Source organism: Suricata suricatta, chromosome 17 (genome assembly GCF_006229205.1).
Source record: "Suricata suricatta isolate VVHF042 chromosome 17, meerkat_22Aug2017_6uvM2_HiC, whole genome shotgun sequence".
Classification (NCBI taxonomy): Eukaryota; Metazoa; Chordata; class Mammalia; order Carnivora; family Herpestidae; genus Suricata; species Suricata suricatta.
Genome location: NC_043716.1, coordinates 41526428 through 41542607, shown reverse-complemented (window position 1 = coordinate 41542607; position 16180 = coordinate 41526428). Strand labels below are relative to the sequence as shown.

Below are 16180 nucleotides of genomic sequence, written 5' to 3'. Positions count from 1 at the left end.
CCCCCCCAAACTAAAGAATGTAATTAAGCAGCCACTTCGGCCAGGAGCCAAGCTTTCTGCCTTCCGTCTATAAATCACCTTCTGAATCATCTCTCGGCTCCTGGAGGAGCAACTTCTGTGCTCCGGCTGCTCCAGGCGGCCCCGGTGCCACTCCCCCTGTGAGCCTGCCTCCTGCACCCCTCCCCAGTACCCCTCCCCAGCTCGAGGTGGCTCCAGGTCCCAGCTGGAAATGGCAGTGGCTGCAAGAGTCCCACAGGCTGAGGGGAGGGAGGAGGGCTAGGGGAGGCTGTGGTGCCCTCTCCACTGGCCCTTCCTGGGCAAGCAAAGAGCCGAGGTTAGGTCAGCCTGGCCCAACTCCATCGAGTGAAGAATAAAGCTGCAGTCAGGGCTCCTGGTTGGTTCTGTCGGAAGAGTGTGTGAGCGACTCTTGGTGTCAGGGTTGTGAGTTCGAGCCCTATGTTGTGTGCAAAGATTACTAAAATAATAATAACAATAATAATAATAATAATAATAATAATAATACACTTGAAAAAAGAAGAAGAAAGCAACAGGCTCATGGTCACCAGCACCAAGTATAATGGGGAAGCTGACTTCTGAAGTTAAGAAAACAGGGCCAGGTGAGGCCAACCCGGGAGGGCTTCTTGGAAGAGGCAAGTTTGGATCTAGGACTTAAAGGGGTCCAGGTAGCTTGCAGACAGGGGCTGTAAGTAACTAACATTTACCAGGCATTGTTCTAAGAACTCTACACGGATCCACTCAGTTAATCTTCACGACAGCGCTGAGGTAGAAGCAATCACTATTCTCATTTTATAAATGGGGAAAGTGAGGCTCAGAGAAGTTAACTTGCCCTAGGTTACCCAGGTGGTACGTGAAAAAGCCAGATGTGAATGTGACTTTGGGACTGAGATCAGACGGGGCTGTAGAACTAAGGGGCCAGGCTGCCTGAGGCAGGCTCTGAATGTCTGACTAGGCCTGGGAGGGGTAGGGGTGGAGGGCAGGTGGCCCTGTGGATGTCTGGGGCTGACCGTTTGCAGCAATGTGCCAGTCCCCGTCATAGCCCCGTCATAGCCCTGTGAACTCGGAGGGGCAGAAGGGCTCCCTCCAGGTACTCAAGGAGAGGCAGGGCCTCGAAGCACAGAGAAGAAAAGGAACTCATCCTCCTTCTCACAGGTGAACTCAGAACTCGGACAAAAGTCTCCGCACTCGGCTCTAACCACTTCCTGGCACTCAAGAAAACATAATGGTGTAGACCTAATACCAGGATGGCCCTGACCTTTGAGGTAGGGGTTAGGCATACCTCCTCTCCCAGTTAGGGACAGAGGTAGAGAACATCTCTCCCTCTTTGGAGGCGTTAGAAGGATTCTGTGGCTTATAGAAGGGGGTGGAAAAGGCTGGAAGACCAGGGACCCCTCCACCTCTGGGCTCACCACAGTCTGAGGCCAGGAAGGTCTTCCTTTTCCCCACTCTCCCTGGAAGAGTCTGGTAGCTCCATCCTCCTCAGAGAAAAGTCACTTCTCCTGCCCTGCCTCAAAGCTCCTAGTGTCCTGCCCAGACCTATTCAGAGTCTAGAGAAACCCGCAAGGGCTGCCTTCCCGTCTCATGCCCATACCACCTTCTCGAGTGTCCATATTTTCTTCTCCATCCTTCACCTTCCCAAGTACCAATCAGGCTTTGTTTTGTTTTGTTTTAACATTAAGTTCTGTAGTGAGGCGGGTTAGGGATGCTTGCGTCCCTGAATCTACTCTTTGGGGAGCTCCACCTCGAGCCCTCGTGGCCTGCCTCAGTTTCCCCACCTTCATCAGTTATTGAGCATGCACCCAGATGCCGGGGTGTGGGTGCTGGTGGGGTCTGGCTGGGTTTGTCACCAGGAAAGCTGCAAGGAGGGAGAGTGTCCGCCAAAGAACTTGGCCTTGCAGAGCAGTTCCTGCCTTTTTGGACCCCACCCCCACCCGCCGTCTGCTTACCAAGCAGCTGTCTCAGATCTCGGGCCCTCAAGATCCCCCGGGTGGGGGTGATGCTCGGGGCCCAGCCTCCACCCAGCACTCACCCCTTGGCCCCAGAACCGTTGACAATTGCTCTGAGGTTCTTTGAGAACTTTCCCTGACTGCTGCCTGTCCCCCACGCCCCCTAGCAGGTTCTTCCAAAACCCTAACTTAGTGCCAGGCTCCTGGTGTTCTTATAACATTTGACCTGTTTTGGGTTTTGTTTTCAACAAAATGTGGTCCCATCAGAAGAATACAAACAGATCAGCCACCAATTCTGCTCCGTCTGAACAGCAAACACCGCCCCCCCTCCAACCCTGCGGCGGGCAGGAGAGTTAACTCACTCCCCAAAGACCAGGATTCGTTTCCCCGCCACATTCCCCCAGGGAATGGCCTGACCTGGAAGGGAGACCACCCGGTTCAGGCCTGGCCATCGGATCTGCCCATCTGTCTGTCTGTCTGTCTGTCTGTGGGATCAACAGCCTCCAGCCAGCTCAGCTCCTCGCCAGCCCCAGCCAGCTGTAATTCCTGCCTGTTACAAGTGTTAACACCTGGCCTGGGGCCTTCCTCCCCCGCAGTCTCCAGGTGCCTCCTTGGGCCCAGCCCACTGACCCCCACGGGGTTTGACTGAACATGTTCACAAGCCTCCAAAAGGCGGGTGGAGGCGGGAGCGGGGCAGGGAGGCAGCAGGACAGCTGACAGGGGAAACTGAGGCAAGGACTAAGGCAGCCACTCGAGTGGGGGAAATAGGTCCCGGGTGGTTGAGAGAGAACTCAGGTGCCTTATCTCCCGGCTCACTGCCCTTGACTTGGCAGAAAGAACGCTTTCCTCCCCAGCTGTGAGGCAGGACAGGCAGCACCCATACGGGTGGGTCACAAAGAGGCAGGGTGTGCACCTGACCCCCAGGTAGGCCCCCTTCCATCAGGGCCTCTGTCTCTGGAATGTAGCAGGGCCCTAGGATGGGTCCTAATAAGGGAGTTCATTTTTCCCCCAAGAAGGAGAAGAAAGACAAGTTCCCCCAGCAGGCACTAACTGGGGCTGACAAGAAGAATTATAGAAATCAGGGCTGGTGTCACCCCGCTTCCTGTCCCAGCTTCACCACTGCCTGGTTGGGAAGCCCCGGAGCACATCGCTTCCTTCCGCGAGCCCCTGTCTGAGGCCCTTAGAGTTCTACCTTCTGGTCTGCCTTTTCTAAGGGCTGGGGCCGCCGGGGGCCAAGGGTGCCTTCCTCAAGGGGTGGCACGGACAGGAATCCCAACGAAAGGCTTTCCCCTGCAAATCCTCCTGGGGGATGTGTGAGTTGCCCGCGGGGAGAGGGGGCAAAGGCAGCAGGCGATGCTGGGCTCAGACGCTCAAAGAACTGGAATCTGACCGACTGCCCCAGAGGCAGAATGGGAACCAGAATCTGAGGCCTGTCCACCCTATGGTCCCTGTCCCAGGCCCAGCCCCAGCTCAGAGAAGGTGACTTACCCTCCACCCCACCAGGCCCAAGACCAAAGACAAATGGCCTGAGAGGGGAGGGCTGCTGACTACAGTCCTCAGGCAGACAGGATGGGCTTGTCCCAGGAAAGGCCCTGTGCCCTGCCCCACACTGCCCAGCCCCAGACCCTCGGCCCGCTGTGCCCCCTGCAGTTTCCTCATTAGACCTTTGTCTCCTGCAAGACCACCCCTCCAGGACCATGGACACCCACCACGAACCCACACTTGGATGTCACTTACACCCGTAAGTCATAGGTCTGCAGACATACCCACAACCGTGGGCCCAATCAGGGTCTGGCACTTGAGGGCAGGGTCACAGGCGGACCCAGACACAGCCTCACACTCATACTCACAAGCACAATCAGGTCATGGCCATAAGCACTGATATCCGTGCACAAAGACAGCTGTGGGGCTTTCCCCTTACACCGGCATGAAGGCATGCGTGTACACGCACACACGTACACACATACACACACACACACACACACACACACACACACACACACACACACACACCTCTCCTCTGCTCAGACAAAGCAGCATCCCTGTCCCCCCCAATCCCCTCCCACTGGCCCCCAGACAAGCTGTGTGTCCAGCATTATGTTAGGAAAGATGTCCTGGCTTTCTAGGTTTTTCCAACATCTTCCTATCTAGATGCTCCTCAGCACACCATTACACATGAGACACCCCCCTCCACACAACCCTGCCCCACAGGCACTGCCCCAGGAAGCGTCCTCCTCCAGTTAATAGGGTCGGGGACCTGGCCTCTCTTCCTCACCCCTGCGGCCAGTGGGGCTCCAAGCGTTCTCTCCATACCCTCCCCCCACCAGTCCTCGGGAAGGCAAAGAACAGCATGGCCTTGGCCCACGGATGGGAAGAGGGTCAGAAATGGCTGGAAAGGCAGGACTGGTTTAGGCAGTGGCCATCCCCCCACAGTCAGAGCCCCCAACCCTGTCGGCCACAGCCACCCCTTGGACTTCTTTATGTACAGGAGGCCTCAGGCCAGCCCAAAGCTGCAGGAAGGACGGGTTGGGCAGAAGAAAGACTTTCCCTTGGGTATATGTCCTGGTAGCAACTCTCAGCACCCTCTCCACATGGACCCTTGGCCATACCCTGCTCCTGCCCCCATGGCCCAAATGCTACTGTCCCCAAACAACCGGAGGCAGACTCAGGGTGTGGCCCCGGAACCCTGCTGGCTCTGCTCCCCCTGCCTTGGGCTAGGGAGGGGGCAGCAAGACAGGGAAAGGGGGACACGCAGGTGGCACCGTGTCCCGGTGGCATTCCTCTCTGACATTCACTGCAGGGGCCATGGGCCCTCTTCTCACAGACCCCAAATTCTTTCTCCTCGCCTACCCCCACCCCCTAGGCCGAGGCTCTCCTACGTCCAGGAGGGTAAGATTCTTTAATTAAAGTTTTCTGGAATGCAGGGGGCTGGAGATTGAGGACAGGCGGGGTATAATTTAGAGAGCTGGACGCGGTGTGTCTTTCCCCTCTGGCCTCTGGGACCTGCCGGGGGGGGGGGGCGGTGGGGCTGCTTGGAAAACAAGGGGACTCCCTGGAACCGGGGCTCCCAGAGGGCTGTTTATTCCTTGGTCAGTCCCCCCATACACGCACACCCCGCTAAACACCGCGCCTGGTTTCCCAGCCTTATTTACTAAAAATGTCTTTTGTATCCGCATTTCTCGGGGACAGAATTCTCCTTTCCCTCTCTCCCTTTCTCCTCGGTCCTCGGTTTTCCAAAAGGAACGAATTTGACATGGAGAATTGGGGTTTCGGTCAAATAACAAACCCACCCCCTCCCCAACAACTACATTTTCAAAGAGCCCCCCTTTCGCCAGGATGGACAAACAAGAAATGTATAAAATCCAAATTCAATGGCATCTCGGATCAGCAAATACCATATTCACTTCTGAGGCTCAAGATTAATCTAGAGCAGAGTGGGGAGAATCTGATGAAATCCCCCTGCTCCCCTGGCCCTGGGATCCCCAAAGCCATCGGGGTCTGAAATATGAAGGCAAAACGGGGTTATTGTGGGGAAATCCCGTTGATGGAGGCGCCGGCGGGGACGGGGGTGGCAATGAAGAAACAGGATGATTTTGCCCATGAAGACCCCAAAATGGAGAAGAGGAGTGGCTGGGCCCCAGGGACAGCGCTGGATTTCCAGAAACCCAACTGCAAGGAAATGGAGGGTCTTCAGGCCCCCCTGATTGGGATGGGTGGAGGGTTAGGATTTAAGAATCAGAGACCTTCTGAGCCGGGGAAAGTCCTCCAGCCTCTGCAGCGAGTAGCAGGGAAAATGGTGATTATCAGAAAAGCCAGGAGTTGGATTCTGAAGGCGACACCAGCAGAAAATCCAGGAGGGGTGGGCGAGTAGGGGGCTGGGGGGAGGCAAGGAGAAAGAAGCCGCGGCCCACCCCCAGCCGGCGCCCCCCACCTCCCCGGGACTCGGCGGGGAAATCGGGCCGCAGGCAGACAAGAGGCGAGTCTTACCACCAAATTGGGTAGCCGGCGAGGACCCTGGTGCCACAGAGCAGGAGGCCGAGGAGCAGCCCGAGCAGGTGGGGCTCCATTAGAAGCGGCGCCGAGGAGGAAGTTTGCCCGCGACCATGAAGAGGGGGAGCGACGCCCCCAATAGTTGGAACAAAGTCCACTTGAGATTGGAAATGACTTTCGGGCTTGTCAGAAGCGCACCTCCACCCGCAGCCGCCCCCCTCCCGAGCCCAGCGCGGAGCAGCCGGGTTTGAGGATGTCAGCGAGCAGCCAATCAGCGCCCGCGGCCTAAGGTAAGAGATGAGTCTGTAGTTCAGCCTGTCAATCACGCGCCCCTCCCGCCCGGCCCACGAGTCGGGCTCCGGGAAGGGCATCGCCCAGCAAACTTGGGCAAAGCCCGCGCCCCGGACACAGTGGGGAACTTGGCGGGGGGCGGGGGGGGCCGGCACGTTGGACCCTCTGCTGGCCCGGGACTGTCGCTGCCCCCCGCCAGCCAGGTTTAAGAAGCCGGGGCTTTGACCGGGGCGTTCACGTGGTGCAGGGTTGGCGTGGGCATGGATGGGTGGCTCCTTTTCTCTCGGGAGACCGTGACCCCTCTGGACTTGGGCGTGTGAGAAATCGAGAGTAGAAAGCACAGGGACGTTTCCGGAAACCTCGCTCGACCAGGACAGGATCCGAGGGTCTCCGAGGGGGTTGGGAAATACAACCCCTCCCAGCCTCCAGCCTCCGGGGCCCTAGAGCCGGCCGTCCACTCGACCCCAGACGCAGGAGGTCCCTTTCCGGGTGTCCGAGAGGCGCGCACAAGGGTCCGCGGAGGCTCGAAGGTCTGGCTGCGGGCGGCGCCGGGGGACAGAGCTGAGTGTCATTTGAGTCTTTTGTCAGGGATCAGATCGGTATCGGGACCTCCTGCTGCCTTTGCATTTCCTGCAACTGACACCAGCGGCCAGTTGCATTTCCTGCTCGAGGAGCCAGGTCACTTTCTCCTCCACGAGGGGTTCAGGCCCGGCCTCCAGCTCGGGTCAGAAGCAGGGCCCGCGGTCCCATTTGGATCTTAACCGTTTAGAGCCAGGGAAACGCAGCAGCCCCAGCAGGGAGCAGCCTGGGGTCCTCCAAAGACCCTGCTGCCCTGGGGGGGGGGCACCCCCTAACTCTCTGCCTGAGCTCCCACCTGGGGTTTGGTGATAACAGGTCCTTTCCCTGTGTGGAAGCCAAATGTATCCCAAACCTCCACCCCCCTACCATAGGAAAATAGTCCCACCATGGCCCCCTGGGTTCTTTCTGTCTCTCCCTCTCCAGAGTCAAAGAATTAGGTCTCAGCCCTGAGTGGAGCTGAGATGGAGGCCAGATCCTGGGGCACTTGGCCCCCTGCCACCTGGGCAGCCTGCTTCCCCAAGCCCCTTGCCCACCACCCAAGGCCCCAGAGGCACCTGGGACCTTGGAGCAACACCCACCTTCCCCGCCCCCCCCCCCCCCCCCCAGCCTGGGGGCAAGGGCCACTGCTCAGGGGACTGCAGCAGAATGGCAGCAAATGAGCCGCCCCTAAGTCCTGCAGAGGCCTGGAATGGCTGGTCATCTCTCCACCAGGTGGGGGGCATGGCTGGAGGAAGTCCGGACCAGGGGGCCAGACATTCCTGGCCTTTGATCTGGGCCACCCGTGCCCACAGCTCAAACCTGCTGCCCTTGCCCATCCCGAGAGTCCTCTCCCTAAACGGCTGCTCGGCACAGGGAGCTCGGGGAACTGGCCCCGGGGCACCAAGGGTCGGGAGAGCCGCCTGGGCTTGTCACGGCTCTTGCCGCGTTCCTAGCCGGGTGCTCAGCTGGAGGGGTGGGGTGGGTGGGGGGAGAGATGAAAGAGAGGAGGGAAGAGAGGGACAGGGAGAGACAGAGTGAAGGGAGAGAGAGAGAGAGAGAGAGAGAGAGAGAGAGAGAGAGAGAGAGAGGGACTCAGAGAAACTGAGAGACACCAATACAGAGAAGAGGGCGGGAGACTACAGGGGGAGCCCCAGAAGAGAGAAGGGGAGGAAGGGGGAAGGAGGGAGGCTGAGAAAAGAAGGATGAGCAAGACGGAGAAAAAGCCCCAACCTGCCCAGGAGGAACAGCGACGGGTGCAGGCTGCAGAGACAGGGATTCTTTAGAAACACCCCTGTGCTGGGCTAATTCTGGGGGGCCTTCTTTCTGATTCACCTGGAGAGGGGGGTGCAGAGGGTTTGCTACTACGGCTGACCGTGGAGCCCCTGGGCCCAGCTCTAGGGGTAGAGAGCCCTCTACACACCCAGGTGGCCCGCTGGCTTCCACACCGTGTTCTGTCCAGCCCGATGGGTGCTCTCTGCAGGTTTCAGATTGGAGGTGCTTGCTGGATCGCACCTTCTGCCTGGCAGTTTGGGAGTCTCGAGGGCCCCAAGTCGTCATTCTGAGAGCTCAGCAGGGCTACCTGCCCTGGCCCCCAAGACATGATTGTGGATTCAGTGTGGCCAGGAGGCAGGAGCTGGACTAGATGACCTCTTGGGGTCATTTGGGGGCCCTAACATTCCATAGGTGCTAGCCCTGGGAAGAGGGGGCAAAAGATCCCTGAGGCTGTGGGTGGGCTGAGGGTTGGCTGAGACATGCCCAGTCCGGAGCCCTGGTCATTCTCCAAAGGGCCACTTGCATCCAATGCCTCCTCCAGGCAGCCTGGGAGCACTGGGAGACCTAGGTCAGGAGCCTGAGGCAGGGAAAAGGAGAAACCAGCAAACGAGTGGGTGGGAGGGTAGAATCCCAGACCTTCGCCGGCCCGCGCACAGCCTGGGGAAGTGAAGGAGAGGCCTGGCCCCCGGGAGGTGTGGGAACCTGCCAGCGGCCCCGAATGGCGCCCTGGAGAATGGAAGCTTGTGTGGGGATTTCCCCCCACTTGAAAGCTCCCCAGAAGAGGGGATTCCTAAGCCTTTTCCCCTCCCCTGCCAGGTGTCCTTCCTTCAACACAGGCTTAATTTCCTTCCTTCTGCCCGCCCAGCGCTGCCGGTGGAAACACCGAAATGGTCCCTACCCGGGAGGGGGAAGGGCGCCCCCGCGCCAGTGTCGCAAACGGAAACACCCTCTCTCTAATGGGCACCCCGAACCTCAGGGTGGGTTGCAGGCGATGGGGATAAGGGCTCAATTCACCCCAAGGCCAGCCAGGGTGGATATGGTGGAGACGTCGGTGCGGTGGACCCCGAGGCCTCCGCCCCGAATGGGAGGGTGGCCTGCAGAAAGAGGGCAAAGGAGGTGGGGAGGGCCGGGCGCCTAAGAGCTGAGGGCTGGCACGTGGGAAGCACTTTGTGTTGTGTGTGTGAATATCGGGGACCTCAGTGACTACAGAGTGACTGCCCTGCCCCATCCCACTCCCACCTCTCTAGCCGCCCCAAGGTTGCTTTTGATGTGCACTCCCCAGAAGCACACAGTCGGCAACTGTGTATTCAGCGCCGCTCGCCCGGCCCCCTGCGGAGGCACCGGCGAGACAAAGAATACGGAGGCCAGGCCCCCGCCCGCCCGCAGGGGGCTACCCGTCTGTCGCCGGGAGGGAGGAGGAAATCTCCGATCAAGGGCCGTGCTATTCATTTTTGCTTGGAACGTGCCAGAAAGCTGCTCGGAGCTCAGAAACCTGGCGCCCACACCAGCCTGGGGAGGTGAAGAGAGAGGAAAATAGCAGGGGAGAAAGCAGAGAGTTGGGGGCTCCACTGCTCTCTTCCCGGAGAGAGGGACTTTTAACTTTCTCCTGAGAGCTATAGGGAACCTCCTTGCAGGCCTCTAGAAGGCTGGACAACCAGAGAGGACAGCCTGAAGGCAGGCAGGCCAAAGCGTGGATGGTGAGCACAGGAATTCATCTAACAAGATTTCCTTAAACTGCCCAGCCTGGAGGTAGCGTCCTGGAAATGCCAGGAGCCTACACCGGGTAAGCACCATAGGTGACACACCGAAGAGTCGGGAGCCTGCCAGCCCCTCCGTCGTCCGGCCCTGGCGCGCCCTCTGCCGACAGTGCTGATACTAAGGCGGGAAGTCCGCAGGGGAGAAAGGTGGCCCCGCCCCGCCCCCGCACCCCTCGGACTTTGTTGGTGAGCGGCCCGGATCTTCGGGGATCCAGGTTAAGTAGGCGTCCTCGTGAGTGAATGCCCTTAATCTACTTCGCAATCCCGAGCTTAGCTGAGGATAAGGTGTGCGTGGCTTCGGGCTCCCCTGCCCTCCCCACCCAGGTGGCTTCCCGGGGAGGGCGGGCGGGCCGAGACGCAGGACGCGGGCGGGCCCAGGTGATGTGAGGTCTCCTGGGCACCGCCGGGTGGGAACCCCGCGGCTGCTTCAGCTCTGTCGAGATCCGCGAGGCTGCAACCGGCAGAGTGATGTCACTGAGTCCTTCCCAGCGGGGCCCACCCGCACCGCACCCCGGGATCTCAGGTGCGGCCTGTGGGAAAGTGACGGGTGTTTTCCTGTCGCAGTAAGCCTCTGGCGCTGGTCATCACGAGGCCCCCAAGGGCATTTTGGAAAGCGATTTGGGGTCGGAGGCCTTTGGAAGGGAAGGGAGCGATAGGAAGAATGGAAGGGCACCGCTGGCAGCTGCCGGTTAAGGCTGAGATGATACTTGACATCGCATAGGGAGTCGTCAGCGTTAAATGAGAGCGGTGCTGACAGAATGCCAGACCGCGGCCTGGAACAATAAATATTGGGTTTCTTCCTTCTGCTCTTAGGGGCTGAGGACTACAAGCTGCTGGCTCTCTTGGGTCGCCCCTTCTGCCTCAGTCCCCCCTCTGGCGCCCAAGAGCCCTCCTCCAGCAGGGCTTATCCAGGGAAATCGTGTCTGACATTCTAACTTGAGACCTTCCTCAAAATCTCCTTTTCCGAAAGAACCCCCCCCCCCCGCCCGCCCCTTACCACTAGCTGCTCCGGGACCTGTCTCTCTTGGCCTCTTAGTCCACTTTATTTTTCTGCACAGCCCTTAACTCTGACCTTATGTTCCATGCATCCTGTATCAGATCTGATCTACAATCAAAACTTGGCCTCCAGCTCTGTGCTGGAGGCAGCTCAGAGCCTGCCTGGGATTCTCTCCCTCTTGCTCTTTGCCCCCGCCCCCACTTGAGTGCGTGTGCTCTCTCTCTTTTTCACTCTCTCTCTCAAAATAAATAAACTTAAAATCTCTTTAGTGATCCCTGCTATATAAAATCAAAACTCTGAGGGACGTCTGGAGCCCCAACACCCAGAGCAGGCTGGCACACAGTAGGTCTCATATAAGTGTTGTTGGTGACTGGGTGAGTGAGGGAGGGGGAGGCAAGGACTGGAGCCTTAGATGGGGGGACGGCTCTCTCATGTCTGGGTTCCTGAGGACCCTCGGGTATCCCCATAATGAGTAGACCTTGGGCCCTAGAGCTCCCCACCAACCCCAACTCCTCCACGCTTTTTTTTTTTTTTTGCCTCCTGCTTCCCTTTCAGAGGGCAATGGCACTGCTCCAAATGGGATGAAGTCAGGGGTTGGTGGCCTGTTGGCATCTGGGGCTTGGTGGCCCTCATGCTGTCCTTCCCCACGCTGCCAGGCCTCCCTCTCTGCTCCTCTTTCCCTCCATCTCTGTCCCTTTCTTCCTCTTCTTCTGCCATCCCCCACCCCCTTTAGTCTGCCTTTGCCTCAGAACCAGGAGCCCCTCACCCAGACAGGGCTGGCCCACCAGGGGAAGTGATCCTGCCCAGGGAAGTAGAGCCAGACCTTTGTGTGGCTGCCCATGTATGGCTGGCACGGGTTTTCTTGGTATGGACCATGGTTCCCAGTTTCCTTTAAAACCAGCATAAGAGCCATGAAGTGTCTTTCCATCTCAGGGGTCTTTTGGGGCGAAGAGTTCTGTGGGGCACTTCAGGGAGATGGGGCTGAACAGGACTGATAGGATTCTTTGAGATGGTGCAGACATTTCGGGTCAAAGCCTGGCTTGAACCCGCCAGAGCTCTGCCAGCTAATAAGCTTGCCCACAGACCAGTGCAGCCAACAGCAGCCATTACTGGGAACTCAGCTGCGCTGGCCCCAGGTCCCAGAAGCCTAGACACATGACTAGAGACCCACTGGGGTGGCATCGGGGTCAGAGCTAGTGGACTGGCATTGGGGTCAGAGCTGCCTCATCAGCAGGAGCCCAGGAGCAGGTGGCTGGGTCTGGGACAAGTAGGGGCAGGTCCCCGGGCAGACCAAGGGCACCTGCCTGGCACTGCCCCCCACCTGGCAGCGCCCATCTCCTTTACTCCTTCATCTTGGCTTCCGGGTAAGACATGTCTGGCGGGAGACCCTCTGTCTGAGTGCTTGTCTCCGAGTCCAGATCTCTTGCCACCATCATAACCCAGTGAACGCCAGCTCTGCGTCTTCCTGGGTGACACCAGGCACATTACCCACCCTTCTCTTAAGCTCTTTCCTCACCTACAAAATAACACCTGCCTCAAACAGCGGTTGCTGTTCAGTGGAGTGACGTCTGCAGTGTCTGAAGCGGAGCCTGGGACCTGGTAAGTGATCGGTAAGTGGCCCTTCTATATTTTTGTGGCAGTCAGCCGCTCCTTCTTGAGCCTCTCCAAGGCAAAGTCTTCCATGCTGGTGGCCGCCTTCTTCCAGGCAGAAAGAGGCCCTCAGTCTGTTCTGGTATCTACCCCTCCCCCACCTGGCTCAGAGACAAATTCTGACCGGTAGAAGCTGGGATCATTCCTCTTAGCAGGGATTGGTTTAGAGGGAGACGGGTGACCCAGCTTTGGTCACTGAGACCTGAGCGGAGGTCTGCTGCAGGATGCAAATGGACTTCTGGGAAAAGATTTTAGGGGCTCTTTGAAATGAGACTAAGAAATGATCCCTTCTGCTTGCTTTTGGACATCGCGTTTGGTTGGGATGCCTGGAGCTGCACCAGCCATCTTGTGACCATGAGGGAAACTGCCTGAAGATGAGGCCAAGTAGTGGAGGTAGAACGGAGCAAAGAAAGAGAGAATGAGTCCCTGACACCACTGGTGAGGCATCAGCTCACCGCAGTGGAGTCCCGCTTCGGAACTCCTTGTTATGTGAAATAATACACGTTCCTTGTTGTTTAGGCCACTCCAGGCTGTCACTTGCAACCACAGTCGTCCTAAGTGAACGCTGCGCCCTCTGCCCATGGTGTGTGGCGCAGTGCGGCTAGATGAAGGGTTGCCAACTGACTTACAATTGAGTTGCTTCTGTTCAAGGGCTGGTTAGGCTTCTTTTTCTTGGCTCAGGGGTTTAGTCCGGGTGGAGGCGAGGTCGCAGTTGGAGCCTGGAGCAGGGAGACTCACTCACAGACAACTTGGGGGGAGAAGGGAATGGCAAAAGGATGCTGGAGGGTTGAGATGGGGCTTGAAATGAATCCAGAAGATACTCCCATCTCCCGCTCCCTTTTCCTTTTTCTTTAAGGAAGTGCAGCTTGACTGCTCATGGGTAGAAGTATATTTTAAGGTTCTTGTGAAAAGGTTTTGGAATTAGATCGTGGTGACGGTTGCATGACTTATTGAATGTACTGAAAGCCACGGAACGGCATACTTTCAAATGGCGAGTGTGATGGTGTATGAGTTATATCTCCATTTCACAGAAGACGGAAAAGACGCTGGAGCTCAGCTGCCTTCCTCCCACACTCTCTCCACCTGTAATCACAGGTTCCTCCATTCACCGGCCTCCTCAGACTCTCAGAGAAGCCCCCTCCCACACGCCACATGACACTTTTTGAGGTTGGGCTCTCTGGGGCCGGTGGAAAGCTCCTCTGGGAACAGGGCGGGTGTGTGTGTGTGTGTGTGTGTGTGTGCGTGCGCGTGTGAAGGGTGTGGGGAAACTGCGTTCTGTCTTGCACCCCCTATGTTCAGGCCTCTGAGCATCAGTTTTACTCTTTTATCAGAGGGGCCAGGATCTCGCAACGCCTGTCCCCACTGGCCTGCTAGCCTTGAGCTGCAGGGAGGGGGTCAGAGTAATGCTGGGGATGGGGAGGGAGCCTGGATGGGGGTCAGGCGGAGGCATTTCAAATCCTGGCTCAGCCACTGCTTTGCTGTGACTTTGGGTGATTTATTTGGACCTGTGTGTGCCTGTTTTCTTATCTGTCAGATGGGTTTGCTAATTCCACAACTCCTAGGGCTAAATGGAATAATTTACCCAGAGAGCTTGGGGCAGATAGAAGACAAGAAATGTTGGTGCCTTACGACTTATTTTAAACCCCCCACATGGCAAAGTCATGACCAGACGGTACGATCAAGGGCCAGTGGTGGTAGCGATGATGTTCCCAGATACGCTTTGTGGGCCCAGAAGGGTTTCTTCACCCTCATCCTTCCCCACCTGGACCCTCCCCACATCCCCTCTGCCTTTTGTTCTCCACATCAAGGCAGGTGCTAAGGTGAGAAATCGTTTTCTGAAGTCCAAATCAGAGAACATGGTGTCACCAAAATATCTTTAACTTAATATATGTTTTTTTCCTGCTCCAAAATTTAAGAAGGTCCGAAATATAGTTTGGCCAAAGGTTGGAATTTGGAGAGTGTTTGCGTCACTATTGGTAGTGTTCCTCAGGAGCTGGAGAGGGCCGTGGATGCCTCGCGAGATGAAGAGTGGTATTTAATAACTTTGAATCACACAATGAGAAGCTCATTTATTCACATTGCCTATTCCATTCTCCTTCACTCCTTTTGAGTATTGTCAAGGAGAAAGTCTGCTGCTAATACGACACTAAGATTCCTTTCTAATAAAGAGAGAAGGTCACACATTCAGAGTCTGGGGGGTGGGCCGCAGATTTCGAATGAAATCACATTGTCGAAAATCATAGTAAGCTAATATTTCCTTTTTACTTGAAGTTATGAAAAACAAAGCAAACCAATTTAAAGGGAAGTGCTAAGAAAATAGCAGATCAGGTATTATGGAGTACATGTGGCATGGAATCTGGAAAACACTGCATCGTGGGCAGAGCAGAGCTGAGTGCTTGCGGTCAGGCTGTCCCGCAGGTGCCAGCCCGTGTGGTCAGGGCACCTTCTTGGTGCCCTGTGCCTGCTGGTTGACCAGGGGCCCTGTGGGTGAGCCAGGCTGGAACTGGCAGAACTGGAGAGGCAGCAGAGTTAGATCTGGAAGCCACCCTGGCCAAGAGCTGAGATTCACTCCCAACATCAACTGTGCCTTGACATATCAGATAGGAAACTTGGGGCCACCCACCCAGCTTTAGGATATGTTAGATGACAGGGTGGCCCAGCACCAGGCCTGTGTGACCTGCACGCTCACTGCGGCGAGGAGGGGTGGATGGAAGAGGAAGCTCAACTATCTCCCAGTTGCCCAGAGTGGCTGGGCATCCCTCCAGTCCAGGCCCAGTGGAAAGCATTTTGTATGGAAGAGGCAGAGAGCCTTGAAACAGGCAAGTCAGAGCTCAGAAGGTGCACTGGCCTTAGAGAGCCACCTGCTTCCTTCCTGTAAGGGGCGTAAAGAGCCCCAAAAGACAGAGACCAGACACCAGGGTTCCGGCCCCATCTTTCCCCTGACTGGCTGTGTGTTCCCAGGCAAAGCCCTTACCCTCTCTGGGTCTCAGTGTCCCTCTAGATTGAAGTGGCCAAGGGGGGAGCCCTTCCGGTCCTGACACTCACAGCGGATGATCCTCCTCCCCATGATCCCACTGTCTTTTGTATTCCTGCCTCTTTTGGGGCGGACCAGGACCTGGGGCCAGGGCTGGCTGCAGGCCTCCGGCAGGAGCTGTCCCCACCTTCAGCGGAGGCTTGTCCTTCTAGGTGAGGGGTTCTTGGTGTCCAGCCCTGTGAGGCCCTAGCACGGCTGGACAGTGCCCAGTGGCACTATTGGCAGGCTTGGGGCACTGACAGGAGAGGCTGGGAGCTGAGACAGAGGGGCGGGGAAGAAGGAAGAGGGGCATGCGGGGCGGGGGTGGGGGGGTGGTTCTAGTGGCTGCCCCTCGTGAACGTGCCGAAGGTTGCCAAATTGAGTTTAAGCCTTGGTTCCAGAGCACAAAGCCTTGTCTCTGGGGGCTTGACCCCTCGAGCCCCCACCCCCGGGCCCGGCTGGCCGAGCTGCCCCAGAAGGGCCTGGTTGTTGGCTGCAAGTGGCTGGGAGGGAAGTTTTAATGATACACAACACAAGACACAGGGGGGAGAAGAAAAAGGGGGGTGGTGGAGAAGAGAAGGGAGGTGGGGTGGGGGGAGAAAGAAAGACCTCCTGCCAGGCCTGTTGCCAGGAGACGGCTAGGCAGCCAGAATCAGTCCTGCTCTTTTCACTGTTGCCTTTAAGCACC

At 57.4% G+C, this 16180-nt stretch overlaps 1 protein-coding gene across 1 annotated transcript in view; it reads right to left on the bottom strand.

The window, feature by feature from the left end:
- Window positions 1-6088, bottom strand: part of WNT3 (Wnt family member 3) — a 44149-nt gene extending 38061 nt beyond the window's left edge. Inside the window, exon 1 of the mRNA XM_029927203.1 lies at window positions 5952-6088. Coding sequence (XP_029783063.1) covers window positions 5952-6031 — 80 coding nt within the window. The 5' untranslated portion in view covers window positions 6032-6088. The remainder of the gene's footprint in view (window positions 1-5951) is intronic.
- Window positions 6089-16180: the final 10092 nt, after the last annotated feature.